This window comes from Choristoneura fumiferana, chromosome 4, assembly GCF_025370935.1.
Source record: "Choristoneura fumiferana chromosome 4, NRCan_CFum_1, whole genome shotgun sequence".
NCBI lineage: Eukaryota > Metazoa > Arthropoda > Insecta > Lepidoptera > Tortricidae > Choristoneura > Choristoneura fumiferana.
Window position 1 is genome coordinate 1,375,467 of NC_133475.1, and position 18,300 is coordinate 1,393,766.

General features: G+C 39.0%; 3 protein-coding genes across 4 annotated transcripts in view; 1 reads left to right on the top strand and 2 right to left on the bottom strand.

Annotated features, from left to right (window-relative positions):
- The window catches only part of Moe (moesin), a 45,240-nt gene extending 38,473 nt beyond the window's left edge, over positions 1 to 6,767 (bottom strand). The window contains exons 1-3 of one of the 2 annotated variants that reach the window (XM_074086508.1): positions 6,636 to 6,767; positions 6,259 to 6,292; positions 4,034 to 4,087 (exon numbers count right to left, since the gene is read on the bottom strand). In XM_074086508.1, coding sequence (XP_073942609.1) covers positions 4,034 to 4,087; positions 6,259 to 6,270 — 66 coding nt within the window. In that variant the 5' untranslated portion in view covers positions 6,271 to 6,292; positions 6,636 to 6,767. The remainder of the gene's footprint in view (positions 1 to 4,033; positions 4,088 to 6,258; positions 6,293 to 6,635) is intronic. The other variant, XM_074086511.1, reaches the window with a different exon arrangement.
- Positions 6,768 to 7,278: 511 nt separating this feature from the next.
- On the top strand, positions 7,279 to 14,007 carry LOC141427259 (palmitoyltransferase ZDHHC6). The gene is made up of 8 exons (XM_074086515.1): positions 7,279 to 7,534; positions 8,091 to 8,272; positions 8,381 to 8,465; positions 8,704 to 8,831; positions 8,917 to 9,084; positions 9,540 to 9,746; positions 10,481 to 10,668; positions 11,120 to 14,007. Exons 1-8 carry the CDS (start codon positions 7,483 to 7,485, stop codon positions 11,229 to 11,231), a joined length of 1,122 nt encoding a protein of 373 aa, XP_073942616.1. The 5' UTR covers positions 7,279 to 7,482; the 3' UTR covers positions 11,232 to 14,007.
- Positions 14,008 to 14,046: 39 nt separating this feature from the next.
- The window catches only part of LOC141427257 (tubulin alpha-1A chain), a 31,384-nt gene continuing 27,130 nt past the window's right edge, over positions 14,047 to 18,300 (bottom strand). The window contains exons 5-10 of the mRNA XM_074086513.1: positions 18,096 to 18,266; positions 17,656 to 17,859; positions 17,379 to 17,434; positions 17,195 to 17,291; positions 16,530 to 16,642; positions 14,047 to 15,163 (exon numbers count right to left, since the gene is read on the bottom strand). Of these exons, the coding sequence (XP_073942614.1) occupies positions 14,980 to 15,163; positions 16,530 to 16,642; positions 17,195 to 17,291; positions 17,379 to 17,434; positions 17,656 to 17,859; positions 18,096 to 18,266 (825 nt within the window). The 3' untranslated portion in view covers positions 14,047 to 14,979. The remainder of the gene's footprint in view (positions 15,164 to 16,529; positions 16,643 to 17,194; positions 17,292 to 17,378; positions 17,435 to 17,655; positions 17,860 to 18,095; positions 18,267 to 18,300) is intronic.

The window sequence follows — 18,300 nt, forward strand, 5'->3', positions numbered from 1 at the left end:
GTAATCGCGAAAAGGATCGTTTTATGAAACAGAATACACGGGCCAGTCATATATTAGTAGTCGAGTCGAGATACGACTGTGACGTATTTCCCACCAATCCGTAGTCCTTTATCAAGGTGTCCTTGAATAGATGAAGGGATCTCGTATATCAAGCATACCACAAATTTTCTAAATATTACAAGAGGGATAATAATTGGATTAATTTAACAAAAGCTATTTAGTGCGCTAGAGCTTTGCCTGATCCCAGGCCGGTTTGCACTGCTTATAGGTTTCACACTTCAATGCGTATGATATGAATTGATACACTATTCATCAATTCTTCCTTATATAAAAACACTAGCCCTTACCCGTGGTTTCGCTCGCGTAAACCACTACATCTGACAGTCGAATTGAAATTATAGGATTTCGACAATTTGTGACAAATCTAATGATACCTCATCGTCCAGGGGTGGGCTAACAGAGAGGAAAGACAAAGACACATATGTACATACACACTCGAAAAACATAATCCTCCTTCGGGAAGTGGGGTACAAAGGAAGTATTTAATACAAAAGGCAAATAAGTATAAAATATAAGTATATCTTAAGGCAAAAGGTGGTAAGTATATCAAAAACAAACCATCTGACGCAGAATGTATGCTGCACAATGGTATAATAGCTCAAGTATTTTTTTTGGGATACCACCTTGTTAAGAGGGGCGAATATTTCCATTCAAGGAACTACAACGAATAATCCTAACTGTCAAGTGACAGCCCTAGCGGAGCGCCCGCGCCTGCGATTTTGCGTTTTTTTTTTTCAAATTCAGCCGAGTTCGAATTGAATCGTGATCCAACCGCCTGCGACTCAGTTTTTTCCAACGCATTGTGCGTGATAAGTTGTCGTCAGTTCTCATACTAATATTATAAATGCGAAAGTTTGTTTGTGATTTGGATGAAATTTGGTATGTAGATAGACATCTGGAATAAAACATAAGCTACTTTTAGGGATAAAATCTCGAATTAACAATCGCTGGGCTTAGAGTCATGAAATTAGGGATAGTTCTATTTAATGCATTTTGTCAATGAAAACCACGATGGAGCTATCGGGAATTCCAACGGGATTTTTTTAAATCCCGGAATTTCAATTCAACCCGCAGGTAAATACTAGTTTTTTTTTACAATACAAAATTATGATTACATATTGACGTATGGTAGAGTATGATTAGACGCTGAGACAGGTTCTTAACTATGGGCCCTCATACATCCCTTGCCAAAATGGCAAAAACGGAACTCTTATAGTTTCGCCATGTCTGTTTATCCGTCCGTGGCTTTGCTCAGAGGCTATCAGTGCTAGAAAGCTGTAATTTTGCAAGGATATATTATGTAGCAACTAGGACGACAAAACGGTAAAAACATTTTTTTTTGGTTACTTCCCACAGACATAAACTGGTTATTTTTAGTCTAGGAATGAATTAGAAACTCAATTACATCAAGGAAGATAATTGGCGTATTTACTGTGAAAAAGTTTTTCTACAGGTCGATATCTTACAGAGGTTTATAGACATCGGCGTCCGAAAATATTTTTAGTAACGTTTTGCTAAGACATATCTTAAAGTTTGTCACTTGTATTTTGTTATTTTTCTTTTGTACAATAAAGAGTTTACATACATACATACATAAACAAGCCGTCTTTATGTATCGATTGTACGAGTACATTATGTTGGAACCTACGAAGCGACGCTAGCTTTCTCTGCAAGCTGGTTAGCGTTAGCGTAATTTCTTGGTACCAGTCTGTCTGTTCACTTCTATACTTACAGTACAGGTCAAGTGATGGTAGCCTCGCCTATGGTCCTGAGTTCGAGCCCGGGCTCGCACCTCTGAACTTTTCGGAATTATGTGCCAAATTACATTTGTAATTTACGAGTACCCTTAGTTTTACGGCGAAGGGAGATATCGTGAGGAAACTTGCACACACCTATGAAGAAATTCAATAGAAGACTTCTTTCCACCGACTTTCGATTATGCCGCCATACCAACTGCCAAAGTACCTGTCTGTTTATCAGATTTTCACACTTAAACATGTGAAGCTATTTTTATGAATGTGTTATGGAGATAGTTTGAGATCTAGAATAGGAAAAAGAATAGTTTTTATACCGGAAAATTACAATACAATACCATAACTCTTTATTGCACACCAACACATAGCAAGCAGTACAGAAAAACAGGTATATAACACAGAGACTTTCTGAGGACAGAGGTTTCTGGGGACTTTCTTTTCTGAACTATGCAGCGATAAACCAATTTTTCGCAGAAGTCGCGACACACAGCTAGTGTCTAAACATATTGAGAACTTTCGAAATCAAGAACAAAACCGCCGACCTTTGTACAACAGATAAAATCAATTAACGTAAGATAAGCGTTAGGCAAAACTATTGATAACATGATAAGTCCGCATACTTCACTCGCGTGTACTATAAAAAGCACATAATTGCGATACTTACACTCACTGTTAATAGACTTAAGGGGCGTGACCCGATAGTAAGCGGCCCAGTTCCCTACTTCCTTCCTCCATGACGCACTGTGTTAAAACGTTTAGTAAAACAAGTTTTGTCATTGGCTTCGGCCATGTTGGACACTCTACCTTTGAGTATTTAGCTAAATACTCAAAGCTCACTACTCATGTTTTACGAGATTTTATTTAACTCGTAATGTTTATATAAACATGTATGTATGAAGTCGTGTTCAAAATTTTGTTGGTCTGCAAAAAGATTGTACTTATTAAAATTGTTTTTTCCTTTTTTAGTACCTACAAATTTTAGTTAAAACATTTGAACTCATGTGAATTTAAACTTATGATTGTCCTATTAACATTTTACTACATCTCATCTGAAAATTCATTTATTAAATGACAGAACCATTACAACATAATGATTCTGCTTATCATTTATAATACCTATACAATTTGAATTTAATATTTATTGTTGTTCTTTGATAAGGACAAATACAATGAATGTGTTAAAAATGCCATAGAAAATAATGTAAGCTAATCTTAAATTGTTCTGATTAAATAAAGATGGCACTGAAGTTTGCAGATTAACTTAGTAAAAAAAAAAACGGAGCATAGATGATACCTATTTGTTTTTCGAAAAAACCCAAAAATGTTATTTTAGCACATGTAAATAACCTTGAATGAAAATTAGAGTGAGATAAAATTTCAAATCAAAACACAAAACGGAAACAATACCAACATGATAATGATCTAATTAGCACTTGCAAAAACAACTAATTAACAAGCCAGTTACCGAAAATCGAAAAACTGTGAATACAATCAATACTAAACATTTTTGGAGAAAAAAAATACTTCAACACATCTGAACACACTGCAAAACAAAATAGTAGTCTGTAATATTACCAGGCTAGGCTAGAAATAATTAGTATTTGGTCAAGAACATAAATTTTAATTGTATTATCTTTTAATTCCAGCGAATATTCACCTGATCACAAGCTTGCCACTGGAAGTTTGTCAAACAACTCTGTGACATTCACTATAAATAATAATGAAAATAGGACACTTGACACCAATTGACCTAGTCTCAAACTAAGCAAAGCTTGTACTATGGAGACTAGGCAATGGATAAACATACTTACATAGATAAATACATATTAAACATCCAAGACCCAAGAACAAACTATGAATGTTATTCATACAAATATCTACCCCAACCGGGAATCAAATCCGGGACCTCAAGCTTCGTACTCTGGTTCTCTAACCACTTGGCCATTTGGTTGTCTGGATAAAAATCTTGTATTTAAATACTTGTTTGATAGTGTACGGACTTAACTTTTTCCACTAAACTGTCAACTACGAAAAGACGCAAGATATTTTCGAGATCTTGTCAATAGTAAACAAGAATCTGTTATGTAAGACCATAGAGTAAGAAAGCAATTATTTCAAACTGAAGCCTGAATATTACACTGTTACAAACTAGCATGCCACTCTCTTGATATAAAACAAAACATACATAATAATATCAAGCAGCTCAAACGGTGACTAACCAACTCATTGTCACTCCCGCTTAGGTCAAGCGCATTGCTTAAATATCCAAGTATCTGCAAAATATATTAAATATGTTCAATCCAAAGAATACCAAATAAATCCTGTAATCTTTCTTAATTTTCCATGTAGGGACATCTTCAGTAAATCTCACATCAACAATGTTTACGAATGGATCACCGCCGCCCATAGACACCCGCATCAAGAGGGGAATCACAAGTGCGTTGCCGTCCCTTTGAGAGATTATAAAAAAAAGATAACATGGACGAGATAGTCCCCAAAATTTTTTTCTATAAATAAACAGTTGTTTTACACAGTTGTTAGAGCTGTTTTAACCTCTTGAGGCCCGACATAAAATTTCTACAAGTATATGTTATGCCAATCCAATTTATGGAAAGTAAACAAACCCATTTCATCAAAATTCTTGTTTAAACACAGACTAGATCAAATCAATAACACATTTATCTATAATTCGTGTCTTTTAACTAGACGTCTAATCACTTTTTTCACCAAAATTCACTGGATTTCAATATTTAATTTTCATTTGAAAAATCTTCGTCAAAATCTGACATTATTTCTTGAATGAAACTCGTGTATATTCTGTAGTAGCATAGACTAGCATAGAGATGGTGGAAAATTTGACATTTTAAAAATCGATTCATACTCAATTGAATAAGCGATTATTATTTAACTTAAAATTAAAAAATAGTTACTGCTTTTATAATTGAGTACAGTCTTTGGAATAAAATCAAGTATTGTAAATAATAAAATAGACAAAAATACTTTGATCTATTCAATTAATAAATTAATCGATTTACTGAACAGATTAATTATTTTGCAATAGGTTCGAGGTTTTCACATCATTAAATGTCTGTGGTACATCGTGAGGAAACCTGCACAAACCTGCGAAGCAATTCAATGGTGTGTGTGAAGTTCCCAATCCGCACTGGGCCCGCATGGGAACTATGGCCCAAGCCCTATTGTTCTGCGAGGAGGCCTGTGCCCAGCAGTGGGACGTATATAGGCTGGGATGGATGATGAAATGTCTGTGGTCGGGTTAATGGCGTCTTTGTTTACCCTTTCTATAAATTGGATTGACATAAACCATATGGCAATAATTTATGGATTTATTTGGTACCTACTTCAAGCTCTCCAAATTTTGCAAATGAAAAGTGAGTAAAACTTAAGTACTACTACAGCAGAATGCAAATATGTGCGTAGGTTACTAAATAAATAGAAGTCTCTAATTAGTTAAGTTCTTGATAACATAATTCATAGTCAAATTTGCAAATCTTGCAACATCTTCTGAAATTTATATGTGTTGTGTACACATTGAAAATACAAGTATATGCCTCAATGTTATAATTTTTATTACCCAAAAGTTTTATGTGAAGAGCTTTTATTAGAGGCATTGTTTCGAATACAAGTTTTTGCTACTAACATATATTTAAAATTACACATGACTCAATGATAACTCGTAATTCTCAGGATAATTTTACAATTAAGGAAACCAATTGTTACTATTTGATTCATTCATTTTTCATTAACAGTTTGGTTTGAAAAGCTACTTTGTTTTTCATGAATCACTGAAAAAAAACCAATTGCACATAGAGGATAAAATAATAATTACTTGGAAAGCAAACTACTATCCTTTTTAGTATTCAAATAATGACACATAGTTATTTTTTCTTTCTAGTCATGGTATGGGTTAAATATCATTTTTTAATTAAATAGCCTGTGTTAAGTTTATCAATGCAGCAGTCATACAGGATGCTCTGATAACAAAGCTTAAATTGAAATTATTAATCATGTACTATTATTTTTTGAATAATTCAGCAAAGTTCACAAACTAACAAGATACCTATTCAGTTTAAGTGCAGGAATATTTGGCATATCATAATAGAATAATCTTGATCTTATCTTAGTCTAAACAGATAACCTAGAATGTAATACCTACATAGTTACAACATTTGTAATCATTATCATCCATTTGCCATACACTTTTAATTTTATACCTAAGTTATTGAAGTTTACATAAAACATCTAAGATTTAAGAGCTCTTGTAAGTGTTGTTTACATTCGGAATTTATGTGCGATGGTCGACGTACTGTCGCTCGATCACATAGCGATGGTGAAATCACATACGAGCCGCCAGCGCCGCCGCGACAACTGTACACACTCGTAACCCTACTTACACGTAAACATACACATCAAAAGTAAAACTTACCGATTTCGGCATCTTGGCGGTTTGGGATCACTATCTGCAAAGACAGAGCACACGTTAGAGAAACTAAACCGTCTAAATTCCATAATAAATAGTGCAAACTAAGCAATCGACATGTACCTCACCGCGTGACAGTAATCGCTAAATTGTGAATAACTTAGCGCTTGCGAGCGCGCGCGGTGAACAATACATGCTGCTGTATGATCTGTTCTATGCATTTTCTCAGAATATACTGGCATTGATGCGATGACAATAAAATTATAGTCGCCGGCGGTAGTGTAATGTGCACGGAAAAACTTAAATCAGAATCTAGGGTAACTTAGTGGAATCGTAAACTGGTATTTTACACTGAAAAAGTACTGAGAAAAATGCGTACTTACCCGGGAAAAGGAAGAATATCACCTAATTTTCCACATAAGTAGCACAACACATAAAGAATGCACACACCCTAAACGTAAAAGAGCCACAAAAATATCGCGATGTGACAGACAAGACAAGACAACTGCGTGACGTGGTAACCGGTGTTGTCATATATGACAATTGGCATAGTTGGGGTTACACTGAAATGTTTTTTTAATTAAAATGCAAATGATTATAAAAATAGTTAGCATTCAATCATCATTTTTATTCAACAAGTTTATTAACAGAATTTATATAAAATGAGTCAAGGTTTCCTTTGATTTCCAATTAGAATTCGAATTCCCAAGAGTAATATTCGAGCTACAAGAAAAAACAGTTTGTTTTGTCTGTGGATTGGACAAAATTGGTTCCAATAAAAATATTTCTTCGATAATTTACAGCATTTCTTTGCTTTCAATATCTGTTAAAAATGGAAACTAGCACAACATTTTTCAAGTCAAATTTTACAGTGTATTTTTATACTTCAGGGTACTTATGAATATTACGAAGTAACCATACCTTACCATGCAGGCATGGTACATTTTTGAGATTTTTACACAGACACAGACAGAGTACATTTTTTGGTGACACCTGTCAGCTGTCATGTCACAGTGTCATCGGACGCGGACGAACGGTGACGTTTGCTTTTACCTTACCGGTCGTCTCTTTCCTATGAATGGGTGACTGTTTGTGTTTGTCGCACAGTCAGTGTTTTGTTTGTATTTAGATCTTTGTTTCAGTTTGTTTGTAGATCATTATTTGTGTTTAGTATCGAATTAAGAACAAATTTTTATAGCATTCTTAATAGAAAACTACAATAACCTCAAAATGTGGGCTTCCTTACGAAGACTTCTGCATTGGGGGCCCATCTGTGTTTTAGGTAATAAATGTCAGAGGCTTTAAATGCGATATAAATATAATTTATTTCTGTATATCTTTATCAAGATTTTTTCTTGAAACAAAAAAAATACTGTGGACGAAAGTAAATCTGTAGAACCTGAATAATTGTATTGCTTTTCATAAAAAAAAAAAACTTTAAGATGAGTTACTAGATTTGGAACCCAGCTTGCATAGCATTACTGGTTTGGTGGTTACATGAGAATGCTTTATTAGGAGGACATTTGCGGCTTATATCAATTTCAAGGACTCATCTAACATATGCTTGTGTTTTGCAAGTGGATCATGTCACAATTTAATTTTTTTTTGCATGTTATTCACAAAGTTTGAGATCCAACTTAATATGAGAATGCTTTATTAGGAAGATCTTTTTCTTAATTTATGAATACCTTAAATCCTTATTGGCTTATTTGTGTTATACAAATTTCAGGAGACCATTCCCATTCAGAAATTTGCCTGGGGCCCACTGGTGGGTCACCACCTGTATTTTAAGTAATACTTGTGTATATTAATTACTACTTTAAAAAAAATGTTCCCAGGTATCATAAAGCTAGTAACATGGTCCATGGTGCACCTGATTGGGATGTGGTGGCCACCCCAGGGCTCATTGGGTGGTGCCTTGCATGCAGCCTTGTTTCTGTTCCTCGCTGGAGGCACCCTTTACTACTTCCTGCAGTCACTGCTTGAGGGACCAGGGTTTGTGCCACTGAAGTGGCGTCCAGTGAGTGTTAGATTTGCTTCAGAGTTTTAATATTATGTTTGTTTTAAAATACACAATTAGATATTAAATGTAAAGTTGAAATGTAATGATATGGTTATATTCTTCCAGAGAAAGGAAGAAGACACAGAGCATCTACAATTTTGCACAATTTGCAATGGATATAAAGCTCCACGCTCACATCACTGTAGAAAGTGTAAGTGTGTTTGTTTATTTACTTTCCTAAAAACTAAGTCATAATATCACTTTGACTGAAGTTCACATTTATTTTTTGAGGTTTATTTGAAATTGCTACCTACTTTTTTATGACTACCTACTGAGGAACCTGACCAATTATCCAAAAATCTTGATTGCATGCACCTGACAATAAATTCACAATTTTGTTTTTTAAAAAAAACTTCAAAATGCTAAAGGTAATTAATTTTGTTGCATAGGTGGGCACTGTGTAATGAAGATGGACCACCACTGTCCGTGGATCAACTGCTGTGTGGGGCACGCCAACCACTGCTACTTCACCTACTTCCTCATCTTTGCTGTGCTGGGTTGTCTGCAAGCCGCCATCGTACGTACTTTAATAGTACAATACTTTAATAGTCAAAGTTGTATGTATACGCCAGCTCTTACAGTGAGTTTCCTGTCGGTTCCAGGTACTCTCGATTTGTATGTACCACGCGATAAACCGCGCGTGGTACGTGCAGAGCGGCGTGCGCGCGCCACGTGTGCTGCTGACGCTGCCAACGCTGCTGCTGACGCTGCTGGCCGTCGGCATGTGCCTCGGCGTCGTGCTGGCCGTCGGCGCGCTGCTAGGGCTGCAGGTGGGTCCCGCGCCCCGCCCGTATGTCCCGAGACCCGCCCGTGGGTCCCGCGTGTGCTGCCCCGCCCACGCTGCTGGCCGTCGGCATGTGCCACGGCGCGCTGCTGGGTCTGCAGGTGGGTCCCGCCTGTGCCCCACCCGTGGAACCCGCGTGTACTATTCTGCCCACGGTACGATTTTTTCGCAGACAGAGCCACAGGCAACAGTTATTTTCCTACTGATACACATACAAGTTGAAACAACGCAAGTGCAGTCGGTAAAACAAGTTCGTATTAACCCGTCAAGCGCCCTGTGCGCACACCTGTGCACACAACGGTGTTTTAACCAATGCGCCCTTATGCGTCTGAAGTAGGTCCCAAAAAAATTTGAGTAGAAAATTCTTGAGTGCTTTGGCCACATTCAGTTTTTAGGGCCTAGCGCTTGACAGACATGAAATTTTTCATTTACTCTCCTTAGATCCGCAGCATACTGCGCAACCGCACCACCATCGAAGACTGGATCCTAGAGAAGGCGGTCAGCAGGCGCGAGGAGGCCGGTCTGCCGCCCTTCCAGTTCCCCTACGACCTGGGCTGGCGCGAGAACTTGAAGTTTGTGTTGCACGGGCACCGGTATGACGGGCTCAGCTGGCCCGTCCGGCCGGGGTGCCACGAGTTTGATCTCACCGTGAGTATGATGTATTATGAGAATATATAAATCTATCTATCTATATAAACAAAAAAATCAATCGCTGAAATGTATATACGCGCATAACTTCCGAACATCATCATCCCAGCCTATATACGTCCCACTGCTGGGCACAGGCCTCCTCTCAGAACAAGAGGGCTTGGGCCATAGTTCCCGCGGCCAGTGCGGATTGGGAACTTCACACGCACCGTTGAATTGCTTCGCAGGTTTGTGCAGGTTTCCTCACGATGTTTTCCTTCACCGCAAAGCTCGTGGTAAATTTCAAATGTAATTCCGCACATGAATTTCGAAAAACTCAGAGGTGCGAGCCGGGGTTTGAACCCACGACCCTCTGTTTGAGAGGCGATAGATTCCGAACATAGCAGCTGGTAAATGAAATAAATATCATGGGACAATTGACATCAATATAAGACTGCATAAATAGATAATTTGTTAACTATGAAATGTATTTATTTTGAACTTTAAGTTGCTGAACAGAATTTTAGACTATTAGGGGCTGTTTCACCATCCATTGATTAGCGTTAACCGACGGTTAAATGTGATGCCGTCTCCGTCTATTCGAACAAAACAAATAGAGTCGGCATCACACCTAACCGCCAGTTAACACTAGTCAATGGATGGTGAAACAGCCCCTTAGACTTATTTGCTTCTTTTTAGTTTTTAAGGCAGTGGAGTTTTATTAATTTTATAAATTTTTGTTTGTATCGTTCCAGCGCGAGCAGCGCGCTCAGAAGGAGGACAAGCGGCTCCGATCGCGGCTGTACACGGCCACGGCGCCCTACTCGGGCCGCTGGCTGCCGCTGCGGGGCTGGCCGCGGGCCGCGCTGGCGCCGCCCTGCACGGACGAGCCGCGGCTGCCTCTAGCGCCCGGGGACGTCGTGCGAGCCACCAGACAGCGCAAGTCAGTGCCCGCTATGCGAGAAAGCTTTGTATTAGGATAGCCTCCTACGGCCCGGTGCGGTGTCCTATACAAAGTGTTAATTAAATAACTGAAAACCAGAAAGTAGCTCAGAATCGACAGTATAATCGGTTACACTATGTTTTAAATCAGGTCGTATCTGTGTATTTGAATACCTTTTTTGTGCCCAGTCTAAATGTTACGGATGCATACGCCAATTCAATGTTTTGCGAGGTTGCATACTATTTAGATAATTTAATACTAGTCGTTTTGCTGTCAATTTGATTTTCTTCTGAAAACGTCGAAGCGCAATTGAGAAATATAAATTATAAGTGTATAGTTAGTCATCAAGTAAAATTACTGACTTAGCAGAACACACAAATTCATAAGTGCTTGTTAGAGGCTAAGTTGATTAAAAATATTTTCAGTTTGACCTTGTCATGTGTTGTTACAGGCAGTGGCTGTTCGGCGAGCGGCTGGTGGGCGCGGGGGAGGCGCGCGGGCCGCGGGGGTGGTTCCCGAGGGACGCTGCCACGCCCACCGACTGCAAGCTCAAGCCCGACTAGTACATACACAGGCACACACACACACACACACACAAAGTACCGATTTGCACAATGCCAGTAAAACCTTGCCAATGGTATACATTGTGGGTCCGCGGAGCTAACAAGTTACAAGTGATCCCTCGAGCACCTCAATGTCATGCTGACCCTTTTCTTGGCAAGTTGAAACAAGTGTACTGAATCCAAGACTCGTTGAATTCTTGTAGAGCTAACAAAAATAACTTAAAAATACAAAAAGATGATCTAAAATGTTATATGATACAATAACAAGAAAAGGGTACTAGTAAAATTTTACTGGCGTCATGTACATATGTATGTAAACCAGCACTTAAGGCAAACATAATTTGCTGGCAGTTGACGTTGCCAACTAATGAAAACGCATTGAAAATTTCACTATATAAGTTTTCTGTTGGCATATCGTCACTGCTTTGATAACAGCTTGTGCCACAAAATCCTTAATTTTTCTGAGTGAACTTTATGAACATTATTTTATGGGTTTGTTGACGAATTTGATTTGAGATACGAGATTTTTTCATAGTAGCGACGATATGATGACGTATCTTTTATACAATGGTTGGTTTTATCCTTAAAAACTTTACGGGAAGCTCGTATTGACAGTTCATAAACAGTTATCAACTGAGTGGTAGCTTCAACTTCCCAATTAACACGTTCACTGTCCAGTGCCCCATATATGGGTCATTACATCCGACCAGGTACGCACTCAGATTAGTATAAGTAATTAGTGACCCATAAGTGGATCATGTGTGACGGAAGTAATTTGCTTGGACTTTGAGGAAATTGAAACATTTTGTATTGAGACTAAAATTAGTTAAATAGTTAAATTAGTTAAATAAAGCCAGCGGGTACCATGTCACAAATAATTTTAACAAAAAACTATTAACTAAGTGTATGCAACGAGATCTCAACTTTAAATGCAGGTAGGACGATTATTTTGGATTTTGTTTAGGCGAATAAGGTTTCAACATACCACTACCATTCATTACGGAGGCTATTCTGAACTGTTTCTCTTCCCATTAGACACGGAAGTGGGAACATTAGAATAACCTTCTTTGGCACAGTTTTATGTTCTTTGTCCTTGACTGAAAAAGTAAATAGTTATATTGGTTTTGACTACTTTGAAAAAAAAAAATTGGTCATATCTTAAATCAATCTGGAAACTGTCATGCTAAAGTGAAGCGAAGTGTAAGGTTGTCTGGAAGAGATCGGTCTGAAGCGATAAGGCCGCCTTTTGTTTACCATGGAATTTCCTCTGTGTACCTGTTTTCTGTAAGTATCGCTTACTATTGTGGTGTACAATAGTTATTGTATTGTATTGTATTTATTGTGTCACACGGAGTGAAATTCACTTATTGGTTGGCATTTTTGTAATCAGCATTTTTTTATTGCAGATTATTAACCCCCGACGCAGAAACAGGGGTGTTATAAGTTTGGCCGCTATGTGTGTCTGTCTGTGTGGTTGTCTGTGGCACCGTATCTCTTAAACGTGGACCGATTTGGATGCGGTTGTTTTTATTTGGAATCAGGAGCGTTGGTTCTTACACATCGTAGCATCAAAATCGGTTCAGCTGTTTTTGAGATATTGAACTTTGAAGTGGCAAAGTCGGGGGATTTCCAAATTTGTGGTGGTTAGGTTATTTAGAAATACAAGGTAATAATGTAGTATTGACGAAGATTCGTATCATGAACTTTTTTTAATTTTGTTAAGTTACTGGCCGATCTACGAGTAAAGATACATTTTTTTTTCAAAGTAGTGGTGATATGAAAATATTTGTATTGATCTGAGCCATAATAGTTATTTAAAGATGTCTTAGGTGCTCACTACAGGTAAAGCACGTATCGCTTCTCATCAAAGTGAACTTTGAAAGTGTGCTTTAAGTTGTTACAATACGGCTCATTTTTCAAGTGAGATATCAGTAGTCCCCTAAAATGAAAGACGTCAAGCAAAAACTAGTTTTACCCGAGGCTTCGCGTAAACCATAACAGCTGGCAGTTGCATTAAAATTCTGAGATTTTATTAAAATCCCTGGGGAATTCTCAAAAATTATATAGTCATTTTTAACGGTTCTCATTTCTGGATTTTAAACGCGTACATTCCAATCCTGTTCGAATATCGGAATGAAAACCGAATGGACAAGGGCGAGTCGAACTCGTGTGGAGAGGGTTCCATATGATCATCATCATTAGTTATCCCAGCCTGTATCAGAATCAGCCTGTATCCTCTCGGAATAAGGCTTGGGCTGTAGTTCCCACGCGGGCCCAATGCGGATTGGGAACTTCACTCACACCATAAGATTAAATACGTTAATAATTCTGTTTTTTTACTTTGTTCAGATATATGGCTCCCCCATATCTAAACAGAATTAGATAAATGTTTTTTAAAAGAAAAAAGCAAGCCAATATACAATTTTAGGTTACAAGGTTTCGTTTTTTCAACTTTGGTGAAGTGACAATTGTGGTCTATTATATTGGACCGCGTGTGATCTATGGTCCAAGCCCCATTCTGAGAGGAGGCCTGTGCCCAGTAGTGGGACGTGTACAGGCTAGGATGATGGTGAAGACTTTATTAGGATTACCATAACTCAAAGTTCACTTGATGCGACTCCGATATGCTTTACTTTAACCATTAAATCGATAGGTAACATCTATTTGTAAGCAAGCGTTGTATGTAAATGTATGAAATTTGTAAACCATATGAAGTAAGATTAGTCTTCGTCGTTTTATATGTTGTTTTATGTAAATAAACTTTTAAAAACATTAACCTTGTTCATGATTTGACGAACTTTAATAAAACACACTGTAATGTGTAAAATTTTATTGTGCATCAAAAACCATCGTAAACCTAAGTACAAAATTACTTCGTTACAAATCACAATCCAAATAAAACTCTGAAATAAGTTAGCTTCCAAGCATAAAACTATATTAAATCCAATACAAACGTTATTTTATTATCACGGTTTTAATTACAATTAATAAATGCATTAAATAATTCAAAAACAGGCACATAACTTTTTAATTCGTAGAAAATTGTCTTTGCAAAGTTTGTACTGTTTACCATCTCAGTCAAGCGCGAACCTTAACTATCTTAATTATAAAATTATGCAAAAATAAAGGAACAAAATGCCAAGAAAAATAAAACTTTAATAATCTTCGGTCGCCTGAAATTTAAATGTGGCAACTCTTAGAAACATTGGTACAAAACTTCATTAAATCTACTAAGGCATTGGAAATGTTAATTAAGTTAATTCGTTAACTCCTTTACTTATACCACAGTTTCTTAATCACTCGTTCTGGGTTTGTTGGGTAGAGGTGAGCGTTCGAAAATCACACAACAAGAGCTACGGTATTTTTTTGTTACATCCATCCAGGCTTTCGCCATCACTAATTCGGCGTCCGAAGCATCAGACTGATCATATTAAAACCGTAGCTAGAATTTAACTTCAAGGACAACTATAGTCCCCAAACGGAACTCTAGACCAAACAATAGGAAACGTTCAAGTGATACGATAGCTAAAAGCTTCAGTATTGGGGAGGTTGAGGTCCTGCCCTCAACTACGGCTCAGCAATATAGTCGATATGGCATTTGGCAGGCAGAGACCGACCTCTTCTTATCCCCCTGGTCAGGGCGAACCGGCCAAGGTGGAAATGCCAACAGCAAAAATCATTGTCAAAAAAAAGGGACTATAATCTCTGGTCTATTCCCAAAACGCTCACCCCCATTTCCTGAAAACCCCTAGTACTCATTCTCCTCGTCCAGCTCGCCCTCCGTGGAGTCGACCCCGACTTCTTCGTAGTCTTTCTCCAGCGCCGCCAAATCTTCGCGCGCTTCGGAGAACTCCCCCTCCTCCATACCCTCGCCGACGTACCAGTGGACGAACGCGCGCTTCGCGTACATCAGGTCGAATTTGTGGTCCAATCTGGTAAAAAGGTTAAGAAGACGTGTAAGTATGGTGCTCCGATTGATCTGACCAGTGGTTCCTAACCTTTATTTGGAATTTACCCCTGTACCTAGATGGTAACTCTTAAAACAATGAGGGTTTTAATAGAGGGGAAATATCGCTAGATGGCGTTAGTATCGCGACGTCCGTTTGACGTTTGCTTGTGATTGGTTATAGTACATTGTGTCTTAAGGGCGGTAAATAAGGAATTACGAACGAGAGTCTATTAGAAGACTATCGAAGACTGAGGGCTTTAATGAGTCGATGTTCGTAATTCTAGTACCGCCCGTGCGACATACAATGTTTTTCATCACATTTGCGAGTTAAGTTGTATATTTGTAAAAGAAAACCTAATATTTTTCCAAAAATTGCCGATACCACTAACTGCGCTCTTGGCAGCGCCAGGCTCCGCGCCACCCAACCCCACGTAGCTGTACCCGACCTGCGCGCGCCGCGCTGCAGCACGCCATGCAGTATCAAACTCATTTACCGACCTTGGGCTTCATGGCATGAAAATTAGTACGGGCAATGACTCATTTACCGACCACGGGTTTTATGAGAATCCCATTAAGGTCGAGGGTTTTATTTGGGGGGTTGCAACCAAGGTAGCCTGCATGTTACGACACTGTTTACGAGCAAGTGTGATGAAAAATAACTAAATGAGCCAATCGCAAGCAAACGTCAAACGGACCTTACGATACTGACGCCATCTAGCGATATTTCCCCTCTATTAAAACCCTCATTGCAATGCCCCACTGTGTCTGGTGTACGAGTAAGTATCCCGTTCGTTACTCCTCGTCAAACACAGTTTACTTCTTTGGGGGAATTATCCCCAGGTTCGGATATAATTTAAATCCGGATAGCTTATAAATATGGATAATTGTTTGTTTGTGTTTATATAAAAGAAATATGTATAGTAGTGCAGACACGCGGTATTAACGTGTCGTAGATAAGCGGTTTTGATTTACATATATCCTTGTGTGGTTGCAGAGTCGGTTGTATAATGAGCTCCTATGTTCAGGGACGACGTAGTTTTGTGTGCCGGTGTATTTGGTATAGTAGACGGCACGAAAGTAGAACCCAAAATCATATTTATCTCCTGCTCACATTTGTATCTAACGAGCGATAAGGAAATAACATTTTGGGTTATATTTCCATGCCGCCTTAAGCCACGCGTCCATTGCATCGGAATCGGACTTTGTATGGTATTTCTGCGCCGTGAAATCTATACAAAGCAACAAATCCGTCCGCTCCTTACGGTGTACGCTCTGATGCAGTGGACGCGTATCTTTAGGTATTATACCGGATTCAAGCCCGGCTAAAAGGACTAGAGGTATTGGCTCACCTGGCCCAGGCTTCGGCGATGGCGGTCGTGTTGGACAGCATGCAGACAGCGCGCTGGACCTTCGCCAGGTCGCCGCCCGGCACCACCGTGGGCGGCTGGTAGTTGATGCCCACCTTACAATGACAAATGTTAGTGTTTAGTGCAGTCTTTCCCATTGTGCAATATCGCCCCCTTGTGGGCGTTGGAGGCCTAGAGGGGGGCGGTAAGGGGCCCAGAAAAATGCTTCACCTTTGTGCCTTCATTAAGCGAGACTAATGTTATTGAGGTTTTTAAGGTGAAAAAAAATGGAGGGCACTACAAAAATAACTGATTTTCAAAGTGGGCGCTAGGCTAGGAGTTTGGGAACCTCTGGTTTAGTGTCTGACAAAAATCGCCATAAATTAAGAAAAACCTGACAACAAAGAACCTCAAGTTTCATATAAATACAACTTTAAAAAAAATCTAATGGGATTATGGGACCAAACGGAATTCTGACTGAATTGCGAACCTCTTCCTTTTTTGAAGTTGGTTAAGATGGCTTGGCGGTTGCTTAACGACTCCGCTGCGCGGATGGTTCCGAGAATGTATCAAGTGTTTGTATTATAATACTATAAATAGTATAGTGTTGGTTAAAGATTCGAGTAAACTATGCTATTTATCAAATGAAAGGTGCATAATGATTATACCTTAAATCCTGTGGGACACCAGTCCACGAACTGAATGGTCCGTTTTGTCTTGATAGTAGCGATGGCTGCGTTCACGTCTTTAGGTACCACGTCTCCTCTACAAGTTAAAAATAAAATAAAAAATATTGGTCCTTCGAACCGGACATAAAAATGTTTTCAAAAACGGCATTCTTTTAAACTTTACCTGTACAACATGCAGCAGGCCATGTATTTGCCGTGGCGAGGGTCGCATTTTACCATCTGAAATTGAAAATAAAAGAATGCTTAGATTATTTTATCACAAACATATAGAAAACTCTGGCCCTAAATTTCTTTAGTGATGTGCGCTTCCTGTCAATTCTCTGGCGCGAGCTTTATCCTAATGAAAAAGGGAGCTGCGCTAACCCGTTAAATGTGGGAGGGGGGGGGACCTCAGTTTGTTACAAATAGATTTTTGTTCTTTGTTGGTATATTTTTCTTACCTGGTTGGCAGGCTCGAAGCAAGCATTGGTGATCTCAGCAACAGTCAACTGTTCGTGGTAGGCCTTCTCCGCGGAGATGACAGGCGCGTAAGTGGCCAGCGGGAAGTGGATGCGAGGGTATGGCACCAAGTTGGTCTGGAACTCGGTCAGGTCCACGTTGAGGGCGCCGTCGAAGCGGAGAGACGCTGTTATTGAGGAGACGATCTGAAAGAAGTAGGCGATTCGGTGTTCTGTCAGAAATCGCAGCTTTGGTTTAGATAATAGTTACTGTCGCAGATTTGAAAGAAAATCTGCTATCGTATTTATTAATTATTTTTAATTTCTGATTTTCAAAATCTATCTTCTTTTAAAACGCTTTTCGATAAAAGGACTCATCAAGATTCTTTACCCTTTTTCCATTGCTAAAAAAACGAAATATAAATGATGCTGAGTAGAGTCACCTGTCCTATAAGCCTGTTGAGGTTGGTGTACGTCGGGCGCTCGATGTCCAGGTTGCGGCGACAGATGTCGTAGATGGCCTCGTTGTCGACCATGAAGGCGCAGTCGGAGTGCTCCAGCGTGGTGTGCGTCGTCAGAATAGAGTTGTACGGCTCCACCACCGCCGTTGATACCTGGACAGGGGGGGGGGGGTTAAACGTGGTCAGC

Coding starts and splice junctions, on each gene's coding strand:
- LOC141427259 (XM_074086515.1), top strand. CDS start 7,483: ATGTGGGCTTCCTTACGAAGACTTCTGCATTGGGGGCCCATCTGTGTT. Junction 9,085..9,539: donor GCGCGCTGCTAGGGCTGCAG/GTGGGTCCCGCG, acceptor TACTCTCCTTAG/ATCCGCAGCATACTGCGCAA. Junction 10,669..11,119: donor CGAGCCACCAGACAGCGCAA/GTCAGTGCCCGC, acceptor GTGTTGTTACAG/GCAGTGGCTGTTCGGCGAGC.